Consider the following 21,848-nt stretch of genomic DNA (forward strand, 5'->3'; position numbering starts at 1 on the left):
AGGAGAAAACGTGTTCTTAGAATCGAAAATTTGCTCAAAAAGAAAACGATGTGTAGGTCTTGTCTACTTGCATTTCGCTCAATTGATTTTAAGTCCACATCCAAAAAAAAACTCAATACAGGAAATCCTCGTCTACGCTACCAATATCGGGCGAAACAGATGTTCATAAGCCGTTTGCAATTGAAACACTGACAATGTGTGTCGGAGACAGAAACCACTAACATCGGTCTCTCATTATTCACCTTCAATGGGTTCTCGGTTGGAATATTTACCGGGTAAGTGAAAAGCCGAAGTGAACAGTGATGAAAACTTGGTGAGAACGATCCACAGCCGGCGATCAACGGTTTTTTCGAAGGGACAGGAGGTTTGTGCAGATTATTTCGTCCAAAGAATATTTATGGAAAAAACAGAACAAATCAAAACAAAAAATAAATAAATAATAAAAAAAAATATATAGCTCATTGCTGTAACTCGCAAACTCTCCTTCCCTTCGACCTCAACTTTTTTTATGATCCATAATTTCCAATAGAAAATTTGATGCACTAATGTACATTTACACTGATGTCATTTTAAACTAGTTCAAAGACTGCCTAGACTTTGTTGATAGAACTAACTACAAACATCGAGTTGGTATTCACAGAAAGCATATCTGTCCGGAAGTCAGACGGATAGCTTAGTAAATATTTTCAAACACGGCTCAATGAGAATCCAAAGGGCGCAGAAGATGTCGTTAATGTTTAGAAAAGAGACTTGCTACTTCCGATGTTTAGTAAATGTTGTGTCTTAAGAAAATTTCTGTTTGGATTTATACTGTTCCATGTGATAAAAAAATAATGTAACATCTTGAGTTCATTGACTTATGACCCTTTCAGAGGAAATTTGACAAACCCATCGCTTTCTATTCGGCCACCTTTCTAGAACTTCAAACGCTACCTCCGAGAGCGGGTCATATATCATTAAATTCACGCGTGATTTTCCTATTTTGATTAAATTTTACAGACAACATGATACTTTTATCTTAGAATTGCCCCTTGCTTTCCCTGGGCCAGAAATCTGTCCTTGATTTGTGAATATCCCATCTTCCTTGGCTATTTTTTTATATTACTTCTCTCTATCACCCCACCCCCCTTCGGCTATTTCCTACTCTCCCCTCTCCTCCCCCCTAACAAAGAATGTTCTAGGATTATTTCACCTGGAAGTCAAATCAACAAACAAGTGGAAAAAATAAGTGTGGTTTGATAGGCGGTGAACGCTGATCCAGATTCAGTGTTTGGTGCTGGCGCGCGTCCGATAGGTTTTTGATCCGGACGTAGGGCAAAACTTGCGGAGAAGAACCACGAACAGTTAAACTAAACTGATCATGAATAAAAGTATGATTATGCGACCGTCTCGGCTAGCTCACACGCTTTTTGATCAACGTCGCAGAATTAACTGTCGCTGTTATGAGTTTTGAAGAAACCATTTCCTTGTATTGTTGGTCGCTTGAAGAAATAACCTTCTATAGATACATTCTCAACAAAAACTGACAAGTTGAAATAATTACATGAATAGCCAACTGTCTCTACTATTAAGCCAAACATTGTTTTTCCTTTATTTGCAGACGCTCTGATGCACGTTTAAGTCGGGACAAGAAATAAACTATAGTTATTGAGACTCCCTTCCTTTGATATGAAAAACTTAACTGGGGAAAATCGAAATGATAGTAAGATTAATTGCATATGGCAATAAAACGCCCATACAGCTAATACAGCGAGAGCATGAGTCATTCGGACAAAATCTAACTAAAATGATAGCAAGTGTTTCATTGTTAAATGATAAAATTAACCCATATCTTATTTAGAAACTATATGAGTTCAACTTATCCTGGTGTTGGGAAAATGAATGAAAATAATATATCGTCGTAGGTCATTCAATAAAAATAATATAAGCTTGTAAATAATTTCTTATTTCTAGCAGAGCTAGACCTTAAGGTAATAAGTAATGTAAAGTTATAAGAAAACGAATAATGAAAGTATCAACTGCACAGGGAGTGTTAGATATTGTTCTAACATCATGCGGTCAGTTTTTTGTCAAGAAAAGATGAAAATTGTCAATCGCTCCCTCCCGATTCTCAATAATCCTAAGGAGTTATTATGGTCTTCTATAAGGTTAATGAAGCGGGGAATTCTTTGAGCAAAGCAGTGATTAAAAAAAATGCATTGAATACATGTTTAATGAAGGAGAATTATTGAAAGCCTTGGTAGAGCTTTTATCATATTTACTCGAAAATATTTGCATGTGCACAGCTGATCAGCTACAAGCATAGTACTAATGCATTACTTAAACCGTTTTCTTGAGAAGGACATTGTCCTCATGTTACAGTTTGGAAAGTCACTCCTTGTCTCAAGCACGTTCCGTGAGTGATTTGTAATTGAAAATGTGATGATTTTAAAATGTCTACTCTAGTTTTATTCATTATCTTTGAATTTAAGCACCTTGTCTTAGCATCATTAGCCATCCTAAATCGACATTACACATTGTTCACTTTGGCAAAGAGGACCTCTAGACACGTGATTGTTTTAACTAAAGGAGGCAGACGATTATAGATTTAAAGCATGATCGTTGAATGAAAAAAGATCCGCTGCAAGTGTTGAATGGCTTCACCCCAATCCAGTTTTTCCTGTCTGAAGATCCATGGCTTTGCGTTTCAATTTTAATCACAACAATCCTGACCAAAGCCAAAAACTAATAGTTTATCATGATTCAAATCAAGGTAATGGCACATCGTGAATATTTCTTGTTAACGTGCATATACTTTTGAAAGATCTGTTAAGTGCACCGAGTTTAACCAGGTAACTGCTGAACAAGCAAGAATCTACTTAGCGAGTGCTTACATATCGATCAGCATCATTATAGTTTTTAGAAGTATCTCCCCAGTTATAGTCAAAACGATTTTACCAAAGGTTCTTTCACCAAGCATGTCGAAGAAAGTGCAAAATGTTCACTTACATTCAACAAAATTTATATATATGGCTGCTCTTTAGGGGAAGATACGATAATTTGGCATGTACAGGAACAGCCGGAATGGGCGCCGAAGTGTTTAAGGACCGCGCCATCTTAAGGGTGTTTACACTTCCTAAAGTCAATTCAAAGTTGTGCTTACTCAAACAGATTATTGTGATAATGGAGAAACTTCGAGCTTTGTTTACGCGAACGGTAAAGTGGCAACTTTTACTGTCTGCTCGACGGCTGTTGTGGCAATAATGTGACAGTGCTTCTATTTGTTAAGAATAGGAGACAGATTTTCTGTGTTGGATGTGTTGTGGATGAAAAAAAAAGAGAGAAATCCGAGATGAATTTTACTGACGAAATTTTTGGTAAATGTATCCTAAATCTATCAGAATGACTAAGACAATCCACGTGAAGAACGCCAAGCGTAAATAGCGCGGGGAGGTATTTACTCTGTCATTTGTTCGCATTAATTACACAAACATTTTTTGTGTATCTTATAGAAAAGATTTTTGGGAAGGGTTTTTATAAGTTATGTAGTGTCATAACTTGGAAAGTAAAGCGAAAAGTGCAACTTATTCATGATGTTTGTTCTTACTTAAAACCTGCTATATTGCTTCTGAGCGTAAGTGTTTTGTAAATAGCTGAAATTTGCGTCCTGCTTTTAAAAGCACGTTGCATGTGTTTTTACTTTTTTTTTTCTTAATTTTTTTTTTATTTATTTAGAGACTCAAAATCTTTTTCATACCCAGGGGGATTTTGTCTTTTTAATGATACATTGTCTGTAGCAGTTTATTGTGTCCATTCATGAAGCTTTGGTCTCGGGATCACGAATCGTAAATATTTTATTCTAAAAGGTGTTGCGAGCGGAAAAGGAACACATGATGCTTTTAATCTTTCTTGAAATTCAAAGAGTAACCGTAAGAACTCTCAGAATAAATGAAGAAGGAAACGGAGAGTTTCCTTTTACTTTGTTGAGTATTGTAAAGAAACCCTCGAACTGACTTTAGTTTAGCAGACACTTTCCAGCTGATTAAGCTTGGAAACTGGCCCTCTTGTTTAAACATAGTAAACTTTTTGACTTTGTTTAAACAGATTTACATTAAAGACAGGAAACTATTAAGCCGTCAATTGATCTGACAGCAAGTTTTTCATAGAATAATACTGATACCTTTTTGAATATTTTAGAACGAAAAGCATAATTCACGTAGATTTAAAGAAACTTACTTCTTGGTGGTGGGCTCAATTTCGGAACACATGTTCATTCGGTTGTTGTGGCCTTTTGCCGATTGCTCTTTGATTAAATATATTTTGAAACTGATTTGTATAGCATCTCGTTCAGTACGAAAATGGGTTTAAAACACGGAATATTTTTTCAATGTATTGATGTGCAATTATAAAGGAGATGTATCGTTTTAAGGGTGGGGGACTCTTTTGCTTCTCCTTGATCACTTGAGCTTTAGTCTTTTTCGTCATTTCGTTTCGTACATGAAGAGAAGAACCTTTCACTTAAGAAAGACTGTACCATTTTTATGATTTTGTACAATGACATAATACTTACAGTTTTTAGAGATTAAATATAAACTGCTATGTTTTGAGTTTGTTATAGTAATCGCCATGTGCTTTCACTGAAGAGGCTTCAGATATAAAGTGGTCGTCAAATGTTTATGGTCGAACATGGATAAAAAATTGACTCGCGCTTAGAACAGTTGGTAACCAAATTGGACCTGATGAAAAATGTGAATAGTTTATTGAAACGAAGAGTACTGCTGAAAGTGCCCAGCAAAATTAAAGATTAATAACACCATTCCTTTGAAAGACACCCTAGCTTCCTAAATTATAGCTTTTTGGTTTTATACCATCTTTGCACGGGATATGACAAACGTTTTGACTATTTAAGAAAGTTCCTATCCGCGGAGGTTTTTTTTTAGCAAGATGCCCATGTGTCAGGACGTCTGAAGTTCATCTGGACTTTTTCTGTTCATTCTGATTTATGTGAGGTGTGTCAAAAATCCAAGAGAACAAGACATGAACGTAAAAGTTTTGATAATTAATCAGTGGCTGGCCCCTGCACAGAGTGTTGCCTTTCCCTATACTGGGACATAATCACATTCTTCACTCTTACTGTACTCCCAAGATCGGAAAGGTGATATTTTCTAGTAACGATATCCATTTCTTGGTAGCTAGCTCCAAGAATCCGGTGAAATTCAAACACATATGCCGAGGTTAATAATTTTCTTCATTCCAATTACCTCGCTGCGAGACAGTGCATTCAACGATAAGAGGAAAGTTTCTTGGACTCTTAAGGGTTGTATTGTCTGAGTCTATTTAATAAATATCTGTATGGCTTTGATACACATTAAATATCTGATCGATATCTTACTAAATGCAAAATTTAATACATAGGAAATATAACATAACTTTCTTGATAATCTCCGAGGCCCCTTTGACATGAAAATTCACAACTTTGTATGTATCAGTAATAGCTCCTGAGCTATTGAGTCAGTAGAGTTTTTTAAAATTAAGTTTTCAAGTTTTGATCATGGAGTAAGCAACATAGTTGACCTGCTTGGTCATATTTTTTTAGCAGTAAACGCCCAACATTAGGTTCAAACACATCTATAATGTCTATGGGCAAAATCAGTTTCTTTCAAACTCGAAATGACAAATTAATAGAAATGGGACATGTTTTGTGATCGATTGCGGACATACACTCGTCATAATTTCTATAAAGTTAACCTGGAAGGGAACTTTCTTAAAAATCGGAGGCGTGAGGCATAGACGTGCTAATTTTTCAATAATTGACTAGTTGGTCTATTTCGAAAACTATCATGAAAATGACAAACTTAATTTCATCTCCACACGTTTTAGATTAAAGATAAACGCAGCTTTCCAGTCTCACTCCAACGCTGGTTATTAAATAGAGTCTTGTGGTGACAAACATGGTATCATAGGAAGACGTGGGTAAGTTTAAGTTAATGGTCAAACAGTCCAATTTTCCTTTTGTTCCGAATCAAGGCAACTGAGTAAAGTGAAGAAATTACCGAAAATTAAACCTTTCATACTCTTACCAGGCTGCAAACTTACAGGCAATAAACATTAATAAAATGACGCCATAAAACATCAATCTAACGTGAGAAACAAACCCTAATTGCCTTGACACTTTGTGTAATCAGACTGAACCTGATCAATCATTCGCCCGTGCGAAAAATTCAATCTTTGTCAATTGTTTCGTTTTTATCCTTCATCATTTCAGTAACATCTTGCTCTGAAATCGCAATGTCAAATTTAGAAAATAAATGCTGTGTTTTTTGACGAAGGATTCTTCATTTCTAATGCTTTCTTGCAATCTTTTCCAATTCTTATCTTAGATTGTCCTAGCTCCCTTGAATATCATAAGTCTTTCCCCAACATTTTTTTTTCACATAACCTAATCTTTTTTGGATAACGCTGTAACCTTTATGATTTGTTTCCTGGCAGAAACGTTTAAAAGTCTTTGAAGTCATTCGTGTGAATGGAGTTTGCGGTGTAGTTTTTAAAAATAAATTCAACTTCTGTGGTCTTACACAAATTATTTTCCACGCCCAATCACTTGTTTTCGTTCTCTTACAATTAAAGCTTTTGGAAACTTCGGATTAACTCTTTAAAAGGGTTTTGTCGCCTTTTAATTTTAAAATGATCCTTCTTTTTCAGTCTTGATTCAATTAATTTTTACAAACGCCCTAAGTTTAACCAGGTTCGTAAAAGTGAGGTCCCTTCGAACGCTTTGTGTTTATTAGTATTTGCCTTTGCATTTATTGAGCTTGTATACCACTTAAAACGGATTTAACGCCAATTAATAAATAAATAAAGCGCAGCTACCGATCTTTTCAGCTGCATTTCGACTTATTACAACACTTTTCTTCATTACTAAAACATTTCGCTGTTTTTCGATAATTCCGCAGTGTTTGCGAGTTGAGAAAACATTCAGTAAAACCCACACGACGCTGCTCGTTTGCGCTACAGACCTTACCCAATAAAGCGATGATGCAATGTTGTTGTAGCCAACGTACACGTACTTTATTCTTCATTAATTTTTTTCATATCATCTTGATTTACCTTGCACCAGTGCAACATGCATCGGTTGTTAAAAGGATTTAATGTGTAAAGTCCAAACTAAGAGAGACCGCCAACTTTTGTCTCAATGCGGCCCGTCTTAGCGACAGATGTACAAACATGCCTGTTATTATATAAGGCACTCCATAGCAATTAAAGGTAATACGGCATTTATTACTTAAAGGAAAATACCCCAGCCATTCCCAATATATCTCCTACCCCCGTAAAATTAATCTTGCAAACTATGGCGCAGTACTTTAACCATGGCAGGAAAAACCTTACTCAGGTAATGTGAATGTTATTCTGAGGTACTCAGTGGCCCGTTTTTTAAGTAGTTTGAATTTCACAAGTTCAGCCGATTATGTCGCTCTGAAACTTTTATGTTAAAAGGCGGAGTGATGGTAAACCGAAGTATCCCTACTTGCGTTTGTTATGTGTAGGTTTGAAATGATATTCATTCTCCTTTATCGTCCGATGTGTTTTTTCTATCCGTTCAAATTCTTCTCACTTTTTATTTCACTGATTCTGTAAACGATCTTTTTGTGCCATAATAACAATACTAATTTACTGAAATTGTTTATTGGATACACCCCTTAATTGAGACTCGATAGACACAAACTTTCGGTTTCTGAAGCAGTTTCAGCGGTATCTGATGTGATTAGGAAAAGACCAGACACGTTTTTTTTATTTTCATTCAACGAGGGCAAAGTACTTCAGAAATGAACTTAGTAATTCAGCAGACGAAGCGATTTTTTGCGAGGGTTGTTCTATTTTCGTCGCCTTTTCCAACTTTTGTTAATGGCTGAGCGCAAGGCTAACTTCGATCGCCAATTGTGCAGCGCTTGTGTGTGAAGCTCGTCAATTTGAGAGTCTTTTTCAGGACTAAGGCCCAAATAACCGAGACAGATCTTAAAATGCTACAACTTGCTACATTTCATAACTTACGGACTTGGTGCTCTTAACAACTTATTTTATCTGAGAGGAGACTAAAAACTTAAGCCATTGTATGCGAAAAATCCAATCTTAGATAAACTTTTTGATCAACGAAGCACGTAGAGTGAAGCTCTAAAATTATTCTCAAAAGACTCTCTAGAGAAAATGGGAGGGGCTAGTTCACATTTTGATGAACTTTAAGAACTGTATCCTGACCAATTAAATCCAGCAATAATTATTTTGATTATAACTTTAGTTAAATAGGTTTGGCGTTCATTTCTTAAAGTCATTAAAAGTTATAAATATTGTTGTAATTCACCTGCTATTGCTTCAGGTTGACGAAAAAATACACACACTCCATGATGGAAAGTCTCACCTCACGAATTTTAAAATTACGATTAAAAAGTCCATCATTCCCGTTCTTGTAATTAGAAAAACGAAATTGTCTCTTTCGTTAATGGCATTGCGGTGAAATCAAATGTTTCGAGGGAAAATGCATTGGAACCAGCTGTAAACCGGACTTAATTGGGGAATGTTTGACCGATCAATGTCTTCATCCCTTGAAGAAATGAAATTATTTCCATCCATAGCAAATGACAATGATTAGACAGAAACGGGATGAAAGAAAACCGAACAGCCTTGCGAAGGGAGTGTTTTCTGTGGGAGTGGCCATTTTTCCGCATTTCATTCCATGAAAACTTGAACAGATACACACTAATCCGCAGTCAAGACAGAGTTCGGGCCGGAAAGCGTTCTTGTGGCCTTAGATAGAAAGAACTACGGTCGAGCGCTCCATCGATCTAAACCCTCAGCTTCAGTTTATATAAACGCCGTGGACTCATTATTCGTTCCACCAGCAAACCTTATTAACTGGTGGATATATTCGTATTGACCACCAGCCATATTCAAATTTGTCTATAAAGGAGCAATGAACCACATTCTATTGATAGCAGGTACAAATTGAACTTATTTACCCGAGTAAGCTTCCCGTGGGAAACAAACTCACTCACTAACATAAAAACAAACAATCATGATTTGCTTCAATAGAACGAGAATAAAACAGATCTGGAACTAAATTTGTACAAACGAAACATTGGCCAATGTGTTGGTAAAGGAATCAGGTAACGTTCATACTCGTAAGGGGAATGAAATGTTTCTCTTAAATAAGAAAAATGGCGTGCGTTTGCAATTTGATATCATGACACTTTTTTCGTGTTTAGCATTAACTATCAGTTTTTAAGAGGTGACTTTATCCTGGCTATAGTTACAAGAAATCTCATTAATACATAAAATTTTCTCGAGCTTCAAACTTTGGAGCAATTTTTCGTCCATTTTACCCTAAAGATGCGTTTGTTTGGTTGTGCACTAAGTTATTACACACTCCTCAGAGTTTGATACAAAAGTGCCTGCTCACTTAATTGAACTTTTGTCCCAGTAAACACCAAAAAATGCTGAACAAAGAATCATGCCACAAGCATAATGAATAACACCATGTATTTTTAAATGATACAGTCCTGTAGTTTGCTAAATAATTTTCGTTTATCCGGAATGGGGTACCGCGCATTCTAGATGTACCATCAAATTGAAGCAAAACTTTGTAAGTGCTTTTTTGAAAAATTGCTTTACGCGCCGAGACCTGTTCCGTGGTAAATATTCATAATATTTTTCCCTTAACCCTCGTGTTCTGGTTTACTCTTCGTTATCGGCACAATCAATCTGTTCTTTGAGGGACAAAAAGATGATAGAAACACAGCGTCAGTGACGAGGAAATTAGTTGCTCTCTTATCATATCACCTTTCGGGGTTAGTGTTCACTTTGTATCTCTATGTTTTTAAAAATATCTACCAGATCTTCCCCTGTAAATAAAAAGCCGATGCCAAAGGGGTAGGTCTTTTTCTAATTGAATTAAATCGTGCTCAGTTGGTATTGCATACCCGCTAAAAACTTCCTTAGTCACTCTGACTAAAATAAACGACAGCAGTTTTTTTTTTCGGTTAGCTGGTGTTATTGTTGCCTTCTTTTCATCCTTTCCATTTTACTGAGAACAGGTAAGAACATAACTATTACGAAATAAATTTGTTACAGAGCTCTACAATGAATATGCCACCGGTGATCACAGTCAGAAACCCCTCTGTTTCATTATTTCAATGAACACCATGAGGCTTCCATCCCATCCTAATTTGCCCGTTATTTTCGTTGCCTAGACTGCAAAGCATGTACCAGCCGTTATCACTTAATGAAAAAAATTATACTTATAACTCATGTTAAGGAGAAAGTTTCTCATTAACAAGAAGATACGAACAGCTCTATTTTTCCTTTGGAGGCAAATCGTGCGCGTAAAAACAATAGAGTTTTTAACGACATGTGAGAAAGCTTTATATGTTGGTTAAGGTAACTCAAAACCTCCTGGTCCATGATCCAAAACGATCCTTAAAGAGAACAACATATAAAATAAACAAAAACATAACTAGATTTTGATTTTCTGTGGCTTCTATTATTATGTGTAACAACCCTTCTGAACGTTTTTATTGATACGGCGATACTGACTTTGTAATTGATAATTATTAGTTTTCGTTTGTTCCTTGCATTCAGCAAAAATCAAATTTAGATATTTCAATGTCGACTGAGCCGTAGTGCTTTGATTAGGGTGGTAACAACACAGAAGCCTAACTCTTAAAACTTTGTAATACCACTGATGAAAATTGGACGGAAAAAGGTCGAAATAAGCTCAAATCACTAGCTCTTTCACCTTTTGGCAGAATTTAACAGTACAGTTAACTTGAAACAATTTCATCTCGCGTTGATTAGTAACACATTATGCATCAAACACCAGTCTTTTACCATTGCTGTTTTGTGTTATATTCACTGGCTTCATGGCGTGTGTCGCACAAAAAACTAATTATACTTGTTTTTGTTGTACAGGGATGCCGAAGCGCTCCAAAAATATGCACGTATTGTCAAGAGCAGATTTTAAAGTTCTCGTTGTTCGAAATTAAATAATTTTCATATGAACAGAAATGGTGATGAAAAGTTGAATTACAAAAGAAATTATTATTGAACACTTCGGTTTTGTTGTCATATTGAGCTGGCTGTATTATAAATGCGAGCACGTTTTTACACCCACGTAATTTTCCTTTAACCCAGTGCATGCAAAGTCATCTGATATGTATGAAAAGAAGTGAAATAAGCCATCGAGTGATTAGAAAGCCAGTTAGTCAATGTTAGATTTTTCTGTTGGCGTAACGATCCAACAAACATTTCACAAAAAAAGACAAACCGCGTAGCAAAACTGCTAAAACAAAACACAATTGTTCCCAAGAGATACGAGTAAAGAAGAAAAGGATTAGAGTATTGTGTATTCTACCTGCTACTGTGGCTCAAGTCCTTTTATTTGGCCGAAAATTACAAAGGAAAGCGGGTTGCAAACATATCTAATTAATATCTGTTAAGGTCATTAAGGAGCGTTTTTATTCTGTAACTAAGAGATGGATCACACCAGTAAATAGGTGAGGAGTGGATGTGATAGAGAACAAAATAACAAAAATCATAGTTTTTATCACTCTTTATTGCTTCAGTTTTCGTAAAGAAAGTTTGAAATATATAAAATGTCATTCAACAAAGGAGGTTTCATCTGTTACGCTGGGACCTGTTGGATAATTTTTTTCTAACTACAAGAACATGGAAGTTAAAGAAAATTTATGCATTCTCCTTTTCTCCTTTCAGTATGCTGGAAACTATAACTAATTGTATGTGCTAAGATTTGTGATGTTCTGCGCAATTTTTTTGCTAATGTGGTGAGTGTAAACGAGTCTAAGTTATTAAAAGAAAAAAAATTCGATACGGACAAGCGAATAATACGTGATTGCATCTGTATTTTTAAAAATAACTGCGGACTTGTTTTCGCCTTCATAGCCTACGGCCGTCTCATACGCAAGGTTAAAAACGATCTTTTGATTTAACTTTGTGAACGATGGAACAAAAGAGGGGAGAGAAGTTCTACCTCGCAAGAATCCAAGCTTTTGAGTGAATTAGCTGCAATCTTCAAAAACCTTACGAGTTTTGCTGGCGTATTATTTGAAGAGTGCTTTCAATTTTCATTTGCCTCCAGAAAAGAGCAAACAAAACAAACACTTTAATTTCTTTTCAAACGCCGTTATATTTGGTCCTTCGGCAAGTTTCCAATTTGAAGATCATTAACTTCGAAACAATTTATAATAACACCGAGTAATTAACCTTTTTCATAACAAAAATAAGATTTTCGTTCAGCTGTCGCTCAAGTATTTGCGCTATTATTTTAGCTCCTTGGAGATCGCCAGCGCATGAATCATGATCAGTGTTTTAAATAACAGCCTTTATTTTCGCTAAGCTTTTTTGCTAAAGAGTAGAATTAAAAAAAAAAGATTACTCTTTTAGCTTACACATTTTGTTTTTCAAACTTGCCGTGAAAAATGACAAGAGCTCATTTCGGATCCTTTGCAACTGTTGACAGATGTATCTTAACCTTGGAAAAAGGCAGCGCCGAATTAAATGACACAGAAAGTACCAGCAGGTGCAACAGAATACAGTATCAAATTCCTGTTTACAATCGACATTTGAGAGCTCACTGTCGTTTTCCGATCTAGATGACTGACAGTCTAAAAAAAACGGTTTTTTTTCTACTCTATTAACACCAGGTAGCTTTACAGTTTGTATCGCTGTCTATTGATAATAACCTCGTTACTACTTAAAATTAAAGCCTTTTCTTTACTGTCACACACTGAAGTGTTTTTTAAAAACGATTTCATGAAAACATTTACACGTCCGATCACGTGATCACAGTTCTTGGAACAATGCAACTGGAATATTTGGTTTAAGCCAATCATTTTGAATGTCAGCTTGTTCAGCTGACGAAGATGTGTTTTTAATCTCTATTTAATTTTTCGTCTCAAGAAATAATTCTGAAGATAAAAGAGTCGAAGGCAAGTTTCGAATTTCTCAGATTTGTTTGATTAATTTAGTTTAGTCAGTTAAGAATTCGATCTTTATTGTTGTCGCTGCAAGATGCTGTGTCTGCATCTCTTATCTTGTCCATTATTGTTACCGAAATTATGTTAACTGTTTAATACGACCTCAGGTATGAAAAAAATTTACGCATTGATATTTGTAAAACCGTAAAAGACGTTTACCCAACAGGAACGATAGTAAACCATTGTACGTCGACCCGCGCGCACTGATTGCCGGAAAAGATAAAAGGTGCATTTAAAAACTCGGCAAAGAAGTGATACTTGAGCTTACTTATCTGGGGGTATGCTAAAAATGGATCGTTCCTGTCAAACGAATGTCAAACGAATATGAACATATGAAATCTTTTTTTGACTTATTTCCATGTTGAAATTGCCATTTTCCTCAATAATTGCGACGTATTGATGGTTGCTCAAATTAACACCTCTGTCTTTTTTGTTGTCTGCGACCTGATACTAAGTTAAGCAGCTTTCAATTGTTATGATGGTTATGTCGCAATTCCTGCCGTTTGTTAGGATATTAGAGCATGAGGTTTGATGTAAGGAAAAAAACAAGACATTTGGCAGATGCAGGGGAAACCGAACCAACAATGCGATACTAACAATTTGTGTCTGAGCCTCGCTGCGAAAAAAGAAAAACAGTTTTAAGATTGAGAACCAAAAAAAAGGAGAAAAAATGAAATGAAGAGAAAATAATTCTTCGTCTTAGAAATAAGGATCAAAAAGAAAACCACGGGTGGTGTTGATTTTTTTTACTCTTTTTTTAAATTACTGGTCGAATTTAAATTTGAGTCTGTCAGCGCCGAGGTGTAGGATTACCTTAAATGATGAATTTAGTACAATTACTTAGCGTAGCAGCTAGCTCACCAAATGAAAGGCTGTAAATTAATTAATCATTACTCGCGCTTTTGTTTTCTTCTTCGATCAAGACAAACGTACTTGACTCAACATGACAGGTTGACAACAAGCCGATATCGAACGCAGAAATTGCATTCACCAAATTTTAAATTCTATTTTTTTTTCAGTCTCTTTGTATTCTGCTAGAGACGACTTGAGACGGCTTCTTGAGAAAGTGTGACCATTTGGTCGGCGAGCCTTTGTTAAGGTGGCAAAAAATTCCTCGTTGATCGAGAGGCTCGAAAAAGCATTTGACGAGTATTTTGCACCCCCTAATTTGGAGTCTTCTTATTACATGGGGAATAATTCATTAAACTATCACTTGTGATCCTATTAGCATTAAGCTTGATACCAGCTGTGCATACGAGAAGCAGGTGAATTTTTTTGTACTTCCCACAATTCAAATAGCAACATGGAGTGTTTGCGCTAAAATGGCAATCGGTTCGAATCTACGTTCAAGCGATGACATTTCGTCCTTGTTAACCGTAGTACATCGTAGCGATTTTCATGGGCATATTTTTACGAATATTGCGCTTGTTTACCAGTTGCGCGATATGAATTGATTTAATTCTATATTTTCTTTGCTAATTAGGCAAATTATTTTCCCGGTCCAAGGCTTTCACGCCCAATCGCTATTTGGTGTCCGCCCAATGCGTCTGACCAATCAGAATCGAGCTCTAGTGAGGTAGCCACTCTTAGGGGTCTTTGTATTATATTATGACCGGTTGATTGAATAGTTATTTGATTTGCAAACTTTAGGATGAGCAAAGAATACACTTCAGAATTCATTGTATAATTCCATTAGCTAAAAATAATAGGCGGCCTTTAAATATCGCCATAGTTTGATATAAAGAGTCAGTCATCGGTCGCGCTCCACAACACATCAAGCACAAGCATCGTCCATTTTATCAAATCGCGCCGCTTTTAGTCGTAACTAGGTCCTTAATTCGTGAGTATGGAAAATAACTTACAAGGTACTCGTACATTTTTCCAGTCGCCTTTCTACGCCATGGTCTCACCTCGAGTTCAGAACATCTCCAGTGCTAGCAGTTTGCCATATGCCGCGGCTGACTCTTGCTGTTCAGTTCCCAGTTACCTACCGTATCACTCCTTCGCCAGTCGACCTTACGACGTCCCGTGCATATATCACCCGGCTTCATATGTAGACCCTCAACTTCAACTTGCTGCTTTTCAAGGTAGGAATTATTTATACCATTTTTTTTTCCAATTTCAATCGTTAAGTGATCATTCTTAAATTTGCGTACATCTGGTTTTTTAAAACTGTTAAGTTTGCTTTGTGAGTGAGTCATTTTGTGTCTAAACCTAGTCGCAACATTAAGTAATTGTTCGTGTAGCCAAAAATTGTATTAACTAATTTGTCCTTGACATTTTGTGGACCGATAAAACGGCGGCAAATTCTGGGTGAACTGTGATTAGATTTAAAAAACGTGAGCAAAAAATAAACAGTGATTTTTCGCGGATTATCTCATGCGATAACTAAGATTTTGGGATCAGCGAGAAAGATAACTGTAACAATCTACCGATTGGCTTTGTTTTCAAGATTTTGCTTTCATTTTGTTGCGCCTCTTGGTTACGAGTAGGCAGGAGAAATATTTCTCTCGCAAAATAATGGGTAAAACAAAACAGAAACAAGCAATAATCGTAAATTGTTGTCCCAAAATTAGAAACCAAGGACAAAGGGAAAGGATTTCCAATAGAAAGGTTTTTGAGGGGAAGAATTGGAAAATCGCTAACATCGCTTAAACAAGTGTTATATTGCGTGAAAAGAATTCATAGTTGGTAAAATAAGTTTTTAAATTATGCGCGTCAGGTTTAAAGTTAGAATTCCCAACTTATTTCGGTCCCTGGTCTGGTGTTTCGTAAAAGAGGATTTTCTTTGCCCGTCATCTTTCCTGTGTGTATATATTGCTTTAAGAACGCCATAAAAATAATTTTTTTCCGCGACATCCTCTCATTCTGCACTTTTGAGGAATGACTCTTAGCTTTTAACACGAATTACAAGTTGTAGCTAGAAATCATGACAAAAATCAGAGGTTATGAAGAAGTCAGTGAAGTAAGGGGTTTTATTTTCTTAATACTGCAAATCAGAAGTAAAAGAAAAATGATTTGCACGTTGCCACGTTCTGGCCCTCTGGAAAATCACACCCTTAATGAAAGACATTGTCTTAAAAAAAGAGTGACGAAAAAAACGATCTGATCGTGGCATTGTTAAAATAAATCTTGTTCTAATTTCTATCTCAGGGCAAAGGTTCTTGGATCATTTAAGGCCACATAAGCCACGCAGGATGCGCGTCCGGACGAACTTCAGTCCTTGGCAGCTAGAACAGCTTGAAAGAGCGTTTGAGACTACACACTATCCTGACGTGTTCATGCGTGAAGCTCTTGCCTTGAGATTAGACCTCACAGAAGCCAGAGTTCAGGTAATTGCTCTCACGGCCAATGGCAATGAGATAGGAAACTTATTTATGAAAGCTAGAGGTCGCTGAGGCTATATAACTCTTTATACGTCTTAACATACCCTGTCAGGTGTTAAATCTTTAATTTTTGTCTTGGACGTATTAAGGGAAGAAAAGGGTATCACCTATAATAAAAAGACAGAGTGGATTCAAAGTTACGTCCAGCTCACGTTTTAGTGCTTTTCAAAATGACTCTATTATTTCTTCGGACAAAAATCTAATTTTGGGTGGTTACGTCTTTTTCTTACTTATTTTGTATAAAATTTAGGAAAATGTCTCAGTAAAACTCACAATTAATCAGGTTTGGTTAACAATACACTCCTACGTACTACAGCTAAGTCGAACGCCCCGGAATAAAAACATTTGTTCAAGCTTTGACTGTTTGTATTTTGCGTGTTTGGAAACATCCTTAGACTGTAGACGCACGGAAGACGCTATTTCCCACCACACAGAGTAAACGGACCTCAAAAAACTTCACTGAAAGAGTTTTCATCCAGTTTATAGTAATATTTCGAAGGAAATTTCACTCTGAAATCACTTTTCTTTCTTGAGTCGAGTAAAATTCGCGCAACAGCGAGTAAAGAAAATGTGGAACGAAGAGCTATTCCTTCGGTCCAAAGGTGAAGAAAAGTAACCACACATTTGTATCTTAATTTTGACACAGTGTCACTTTATCTGTGTTACAGTGCTAACTTGGTGTCCCGATATTTATATATGTTATCCTTTAATTTCCTTTACGCTTACATTGATGATTTGACAAATGGGAGGAGATCAGCCAGTCAATGAGACTGACCCGCCGGCCAAAGCAAATGAAATTCGCTTGAACCGGGGCACATTAATTCTGTACCTGCGTAATTCGCTCGGCTTCCGAGTAAAGGAAAAAAAAGGGAGACGGCGATTCATCTGATGATAAACTAGGGTTTCCCAACTCCGGGAGAAATTTTACAATAAGAAATCGAAAATAAAAGACACATTATCACTGCAAAGGTTTTGTTATAAACAACTGGTTGGCCTGATTTTTTTAAAAAATTTTTATTTATTTTTATGGAGAGAAGCCATTGTTTCTTGCCGTTAAGGAAGTGATCTTTGTCTAGAACGAGTGTGATTTTTTTCCGCGGGGTGTTTACGCCACAGTATGTTCTTTTCTTCGCCGTTTCATTATTCAATGCATATCACGCTGACTTTAATATCTTTTATTTTCTTTTGATTGAAATTTTCAAGCAACGGAATTGAAATAAAAGCACCAAATGTCGCTCTCCCATCCACGATGTTGTCAAGTCTTGTAAAACGCGAATTAAAATGCTGTTTAAAAGCAGTAATAAGTGTTGACAAACTTTTTCGTTGCTGTTTTTTTTTTCTACAATGAATATGGATGGTTTCCATCTTCAAAAAAAATAGGTAAAGAAACAAAACTGGCAAAAACGAGTGAGTTAAAAATGTAAATTCTCTTGTTCTCTTGTATAGTAGCGCATTGTTGAAAGCCACAGCGACAATTTACTAACGAGAACGGAATAATTACTCTCTAATATTTTATTTATCTCCTCTTAGCATATGAAAACTTTTCCTTAAATGAGTCGATTTTGTTTTAACTTGTTGTATCAAATTATTTGTTAAATGACAGGTCGAAAATTTTGTTTTGGAATTACACACTACCACCGTAAAAAGAGAAATTTCAAAGATTATTGTTGTCAAAATTTGCATGAATTGACTCTATGATTCTTTATACACGCAATAAATTGATCGCTCTTTCATGCGTACTTGTAATGATCGTAAATAATAATCATAGTTATTGTATAGAACCACATGCTGCAAAAGCTTAAATCATGCGCGCGGTAGTAAAACAATGCTTTTTAAAGAAACCATTAAATTTTTTTTTCGCATGGTTTTTTTTCTCAGGTATGGTTTCAAAATCGACGAGCAAAATGGAGGAAAAGAGAGAAAGCTAAAGATGGCGAAGATGGCGACAAGGATTCTGACAACAACGAAGAAGCTGACGTAGATTCGACGAGGAAATCGAACGGAGAAGATTGTGAAAACAGCGATGCAAACGTTAAAATTGAAAAAGATAACATGGAAGGAGAAAAGGAAATAACTTGCGACTCGGAGAAATCAGAAGACAGCCTTTATCAAGGACAAGGGCGGAAACCTGTCAAAGATGAATTCTTAGCTTTACAGTGTGCGCGGCATCAGGGCCGCGATGGACATGTTTACGAGAAAGAACAAGGCTTCAGAGATATAGAGTATTTTGAGAGGATGAGAACATCGAGCATAGCCGCTCTACGACGCAAGGCTAAAGAACACGAAGTGCTACTCACTTCGCAAAATCAGGATCATCACTAAGTGTCGAAAAGTAGGCCCAGTTACAGTGATCAGTCGAACAAAAACACGTCAACATTAACTTCAGCCACGCGGCTAGACCATGGCTAATTGTGTCTTTGTTAACGAGACGGAGTTGGCGTTTCTAATGTAAACTATGTTATCAGTGTAAATAGCCTTGCCGATGCGCATTTTAAGTGTGTCATCTCTAGAGAATTGCCTTCAGTTGTAAAATACAGCCGCAGTGAGTAAGGAAGCCAAATATTGATTAATGAAGATGTCTAATGTTCCGCAGAAGGACCAAAACTGCCACGTTTCTGCCAAAAGCGCAACAGTACAAAATGTCATGTTTCTTTGTTTGATGACAGAGTGACTAAGCCAATATTATTTCATCTCAATAACCCAATTTCTTGTGATGGACGAATAACGTCGAAAAACACATGAGAAATCCCACACCCACGATTTGAACATGGGAGAATATTGCTGAATCAGTTTTACGTCAATAATGATATACTGGTGGAAAAAACTGAGTTTACATACAGAATCTTCTCAACCATGCTAAGTACTAAAGTGTTTTTTCGAAGAGGACATGTAATAAAAACGGTTTGTCTCGTGTAAAAAATGACCTAAAAGTACAAAGAAATAGTTTAACTTATCATCACTGGAAGTTTGTCATCGATCGCCGTATCGGATATCTACTGACTGGACATTATATATTATAATTATCTTAATAGATAACTGTTTTGTTCTAGGTATCCGAATATCGTAAACACTAGATGTTTATCTGGACTAGATTTTAAAGCGTAGACGAGCCAGTCAATATTCAGAAAATTATATAAGTTTAAAACTTTGGTATAATTTGGTCATTTAGACCGAACATTGAAAAAATAAAGTTACAACTTCACTTCGAAGCTTTTGATTCGTGTCTTTGAATTCAGTGTCCATTAAAATTGTTCTTGTCAAAGGAAGACAATTCCGAATGGAAATGTTTCAATGCTTAACAAATTTGTGTCTTTAACTGTTTTCAATACTTGGAGGCTATTTCAGTGAGTCACGTACGCTGAATACATATGTACCTCGGTTTATAAGCAACTGATTATGTCATGTAAATTAAACGTTTTTCACGATCATAAAATTTCACTCTTACACTATTCGTATTTATATCTTAACTAAAAAAAAAATTAAAATTATTAATTATGGCCGAAAAAAACTTTGTTACAGTCATAAGTAACAACCTTTGATTTTTTTTTTTTTTGAGAGAAAATGGTTGTAACACGCCTACATCCTGCAAAAATACTTTTAAAATATCCTTTTTCTATTTGACCTTGTTTCCGATTCTTTCCTTTTTTTCTTTAATTCAAGTTCGAAATGTTTCCTCCTGAACAGAATTTCTAGGGAGCGCACTGCTGATAACATCCGACTAAACAAAATAATATTCAGATATTCAAAACGGAAATATTATCATCATTTTTTTTTTAGTTTGATCGCTTTTAGTTGTGGCTCAAGTTTTGCCCATCGGTCCAAGGCCAGCCGGAAAAACGAACGACTTTGACCTAGAATTGTTTGATAGAAGATGCGTTCTCGAAGCACCGTTTCAAACAGTTACCATTTACACACCTCAAAAAGACCTATCTTTATTGACTTTTACTGCCCTACTTCTCGCAACACTGATCGCGAATTGGCCTTTTTCTGTTAATAAATCGTTGCATATATTGACTTCCGCCGTGGTCTTTCATAAAACAAGCTATCTGTATTCACGACAGCAATTTGATTCACTTTTATACAGGCGGCGGTTTTATATTCTGCAAATTCGCAACATTGCTTTCTGAGGTAAATTAGCGTCTTTCAAGTATTCTTCAAAGATTTTACACAACAGCTGATGGATAAACACACATTTCGTTCTTGAAATGGAATAATTTCATTTGCAATAGCATTAAAGGGCCACGAGGCTGTGCAGATTAGAGAGGATAAAGGAAACTATGTTTCCATTCAATTTACACGACTTCACTAAATCCTTGAGTTCTGCCACTCCCGTATTTTGCAAAAAATCGAAATTCAATTTTCATTTTCTACGCATATCGGCAGCAATAAAACTCAAAAGACCGCAAAGTATAATTTTTTAATTGCGGAAATCTTGAAAGGTCAAATTAGTTGGAATAGCAAAGAACCTGGGCAGATGAAATGAGCCCGTTTTGTTTTGGTTTTGTGTCGAATATTCGCCTATTGAAAATGTGTTTCGCGGCTTAAGTTTTTCTTCACTGAGTCTGAACATTTTTCAATGTGATTTAATTTGTTTTCTTCAAAGAAAGATAAAGAATTGAGGTTGAAATATTTCAAAATGTCGGTGGAAAGGTGATTTCCACAGGTGGAGATAGTTTGAAATTATATAGCAAACGGAGTAGAATTTAATTATTTCCCCATTTGGTCTTGTCTCTCGGATAAGAACTATTAATCTGTTAAACGCCGAATACATACAACTGCTGCGGAAGTGGCAATTGAGTATCAGAACACAAAAACTACTTTCCATTATTTAGCCCCTTAATTTATTCGTGGGAATTTTATTTCTGGGATTGAATACTGCTACCAAATGAACCATCAGGAATCCTATTGTGGCATTCTTAAAAATCGGAGGTCAAATTTGATACGCAAACTTAAGCTAAGGAGTGGAAAACACGCCGACTAGAACTGTCGTAAAACGCACGGATGTTCGCACCGTCAACACATGTTCCGTTCTCATAATTATTATCGCATTTGGAAAATCGAATCAGTCATTGCTGCGGAGCTTGTAAAATGGATTTTGTGCGGCGTAAATGAAACGAATTAAAGGCAAATTCTTAATTGTTTTCGCACACTAACTTTCAGCTTTGTGGGAAAATTCATCGCTGTCCCAAACATCCCAAAGTGTATTTCTTTATTTTGTCTGAATTGAAAAAACGTTGGGGTGCGTTTGGTTTTAATGGCATACCAAAGATGGAAAATTTTAAATAATTTTTTTGCCTGAGAATGAAGTTCCTCTACGTTCGTGTGTTGTAACATCCTTGAACTTTATGCAAAATGTGTCTCATTCACAATAAAAGAAATTTAAACCTTGCGTCTTGTTAAGTTTCATTCAATCCGACTCACCAGATCATTTTCCATGTTT

The 21,848-nt window shown here is 36.1% G+C and overlaps 1 protein-coding gene across 1 annotated transcript; it reads left to right on the forward strand.

Moving 5' to 3' along the window:
* The first annotated feature begins 14,782 nt into the window (after positions 1 to 14,782).
* On the forward strand, positions 14,783 to 19,545 carry LOC131782991 (ALX homeobox protein 1). The gene is made up of 3 exons (XM_059099733.2): positions 14,783 to 15,109; positions 16,176 to 16,354; positions 18,287 to 19,545. Exons 1-3 carry the CDS (start codon positions 14,869 to 14,871, stop codon positions 18,728 to 18,730), a joined length of 864 nt encoding a protein of 287 aa, XP_058955716.2. The 5' UTR covers positions 14,783 to 14,868; the 3' UTR covers positions 18,731 to 19,545.
* Positions 19,546 to 21,848: the final 2,303 nt, after the last annotated feature.

The sequence above is a fragment of the Pocillopora verrucosa genome, chromosome 8 (genome assembly GCF_036669915.1).
Source record: "Pocillopora verrucosa isolate sample1 chromosome 8, ASM3666991v2, whole genome shotgun sequence".
Classification (NCBI taxonomy): Eukaryota; Metazoa; Cnidaria; class Anthozoa; order Scleractinia; family Pocilloporidae; genus Pocillopora; species Pocillopora verrucosa.

What these genes read in the sequence shown, in the direction of transcription:
- LOC131782991 (XM_059099733.2), top strand. Translation starts at nt 14,869, where the DNA reads ATGGAAAATAACTTACAAGGTACTCGTACATTTTTCCAGTCGCCTTTC. An exon ending in TCAACTTGCTGCTTTTCAAG is followed by an intron (nt 15,110 to 16,175) that starts GTAGGAATTATT and finishes TTTCTATCTCAG; the next exon opens with GGCAAAGGTTCTTGGATCAT. An exon ending in TCACAGAAGCCAGAGTTCAG is followed by an intron (nt 16,355 to 18,286) that starts GTAATTGCTCTC and finishes TTTTTTTCTCAG; the next exon opens with GTATGGTTTCAAAATCGACG.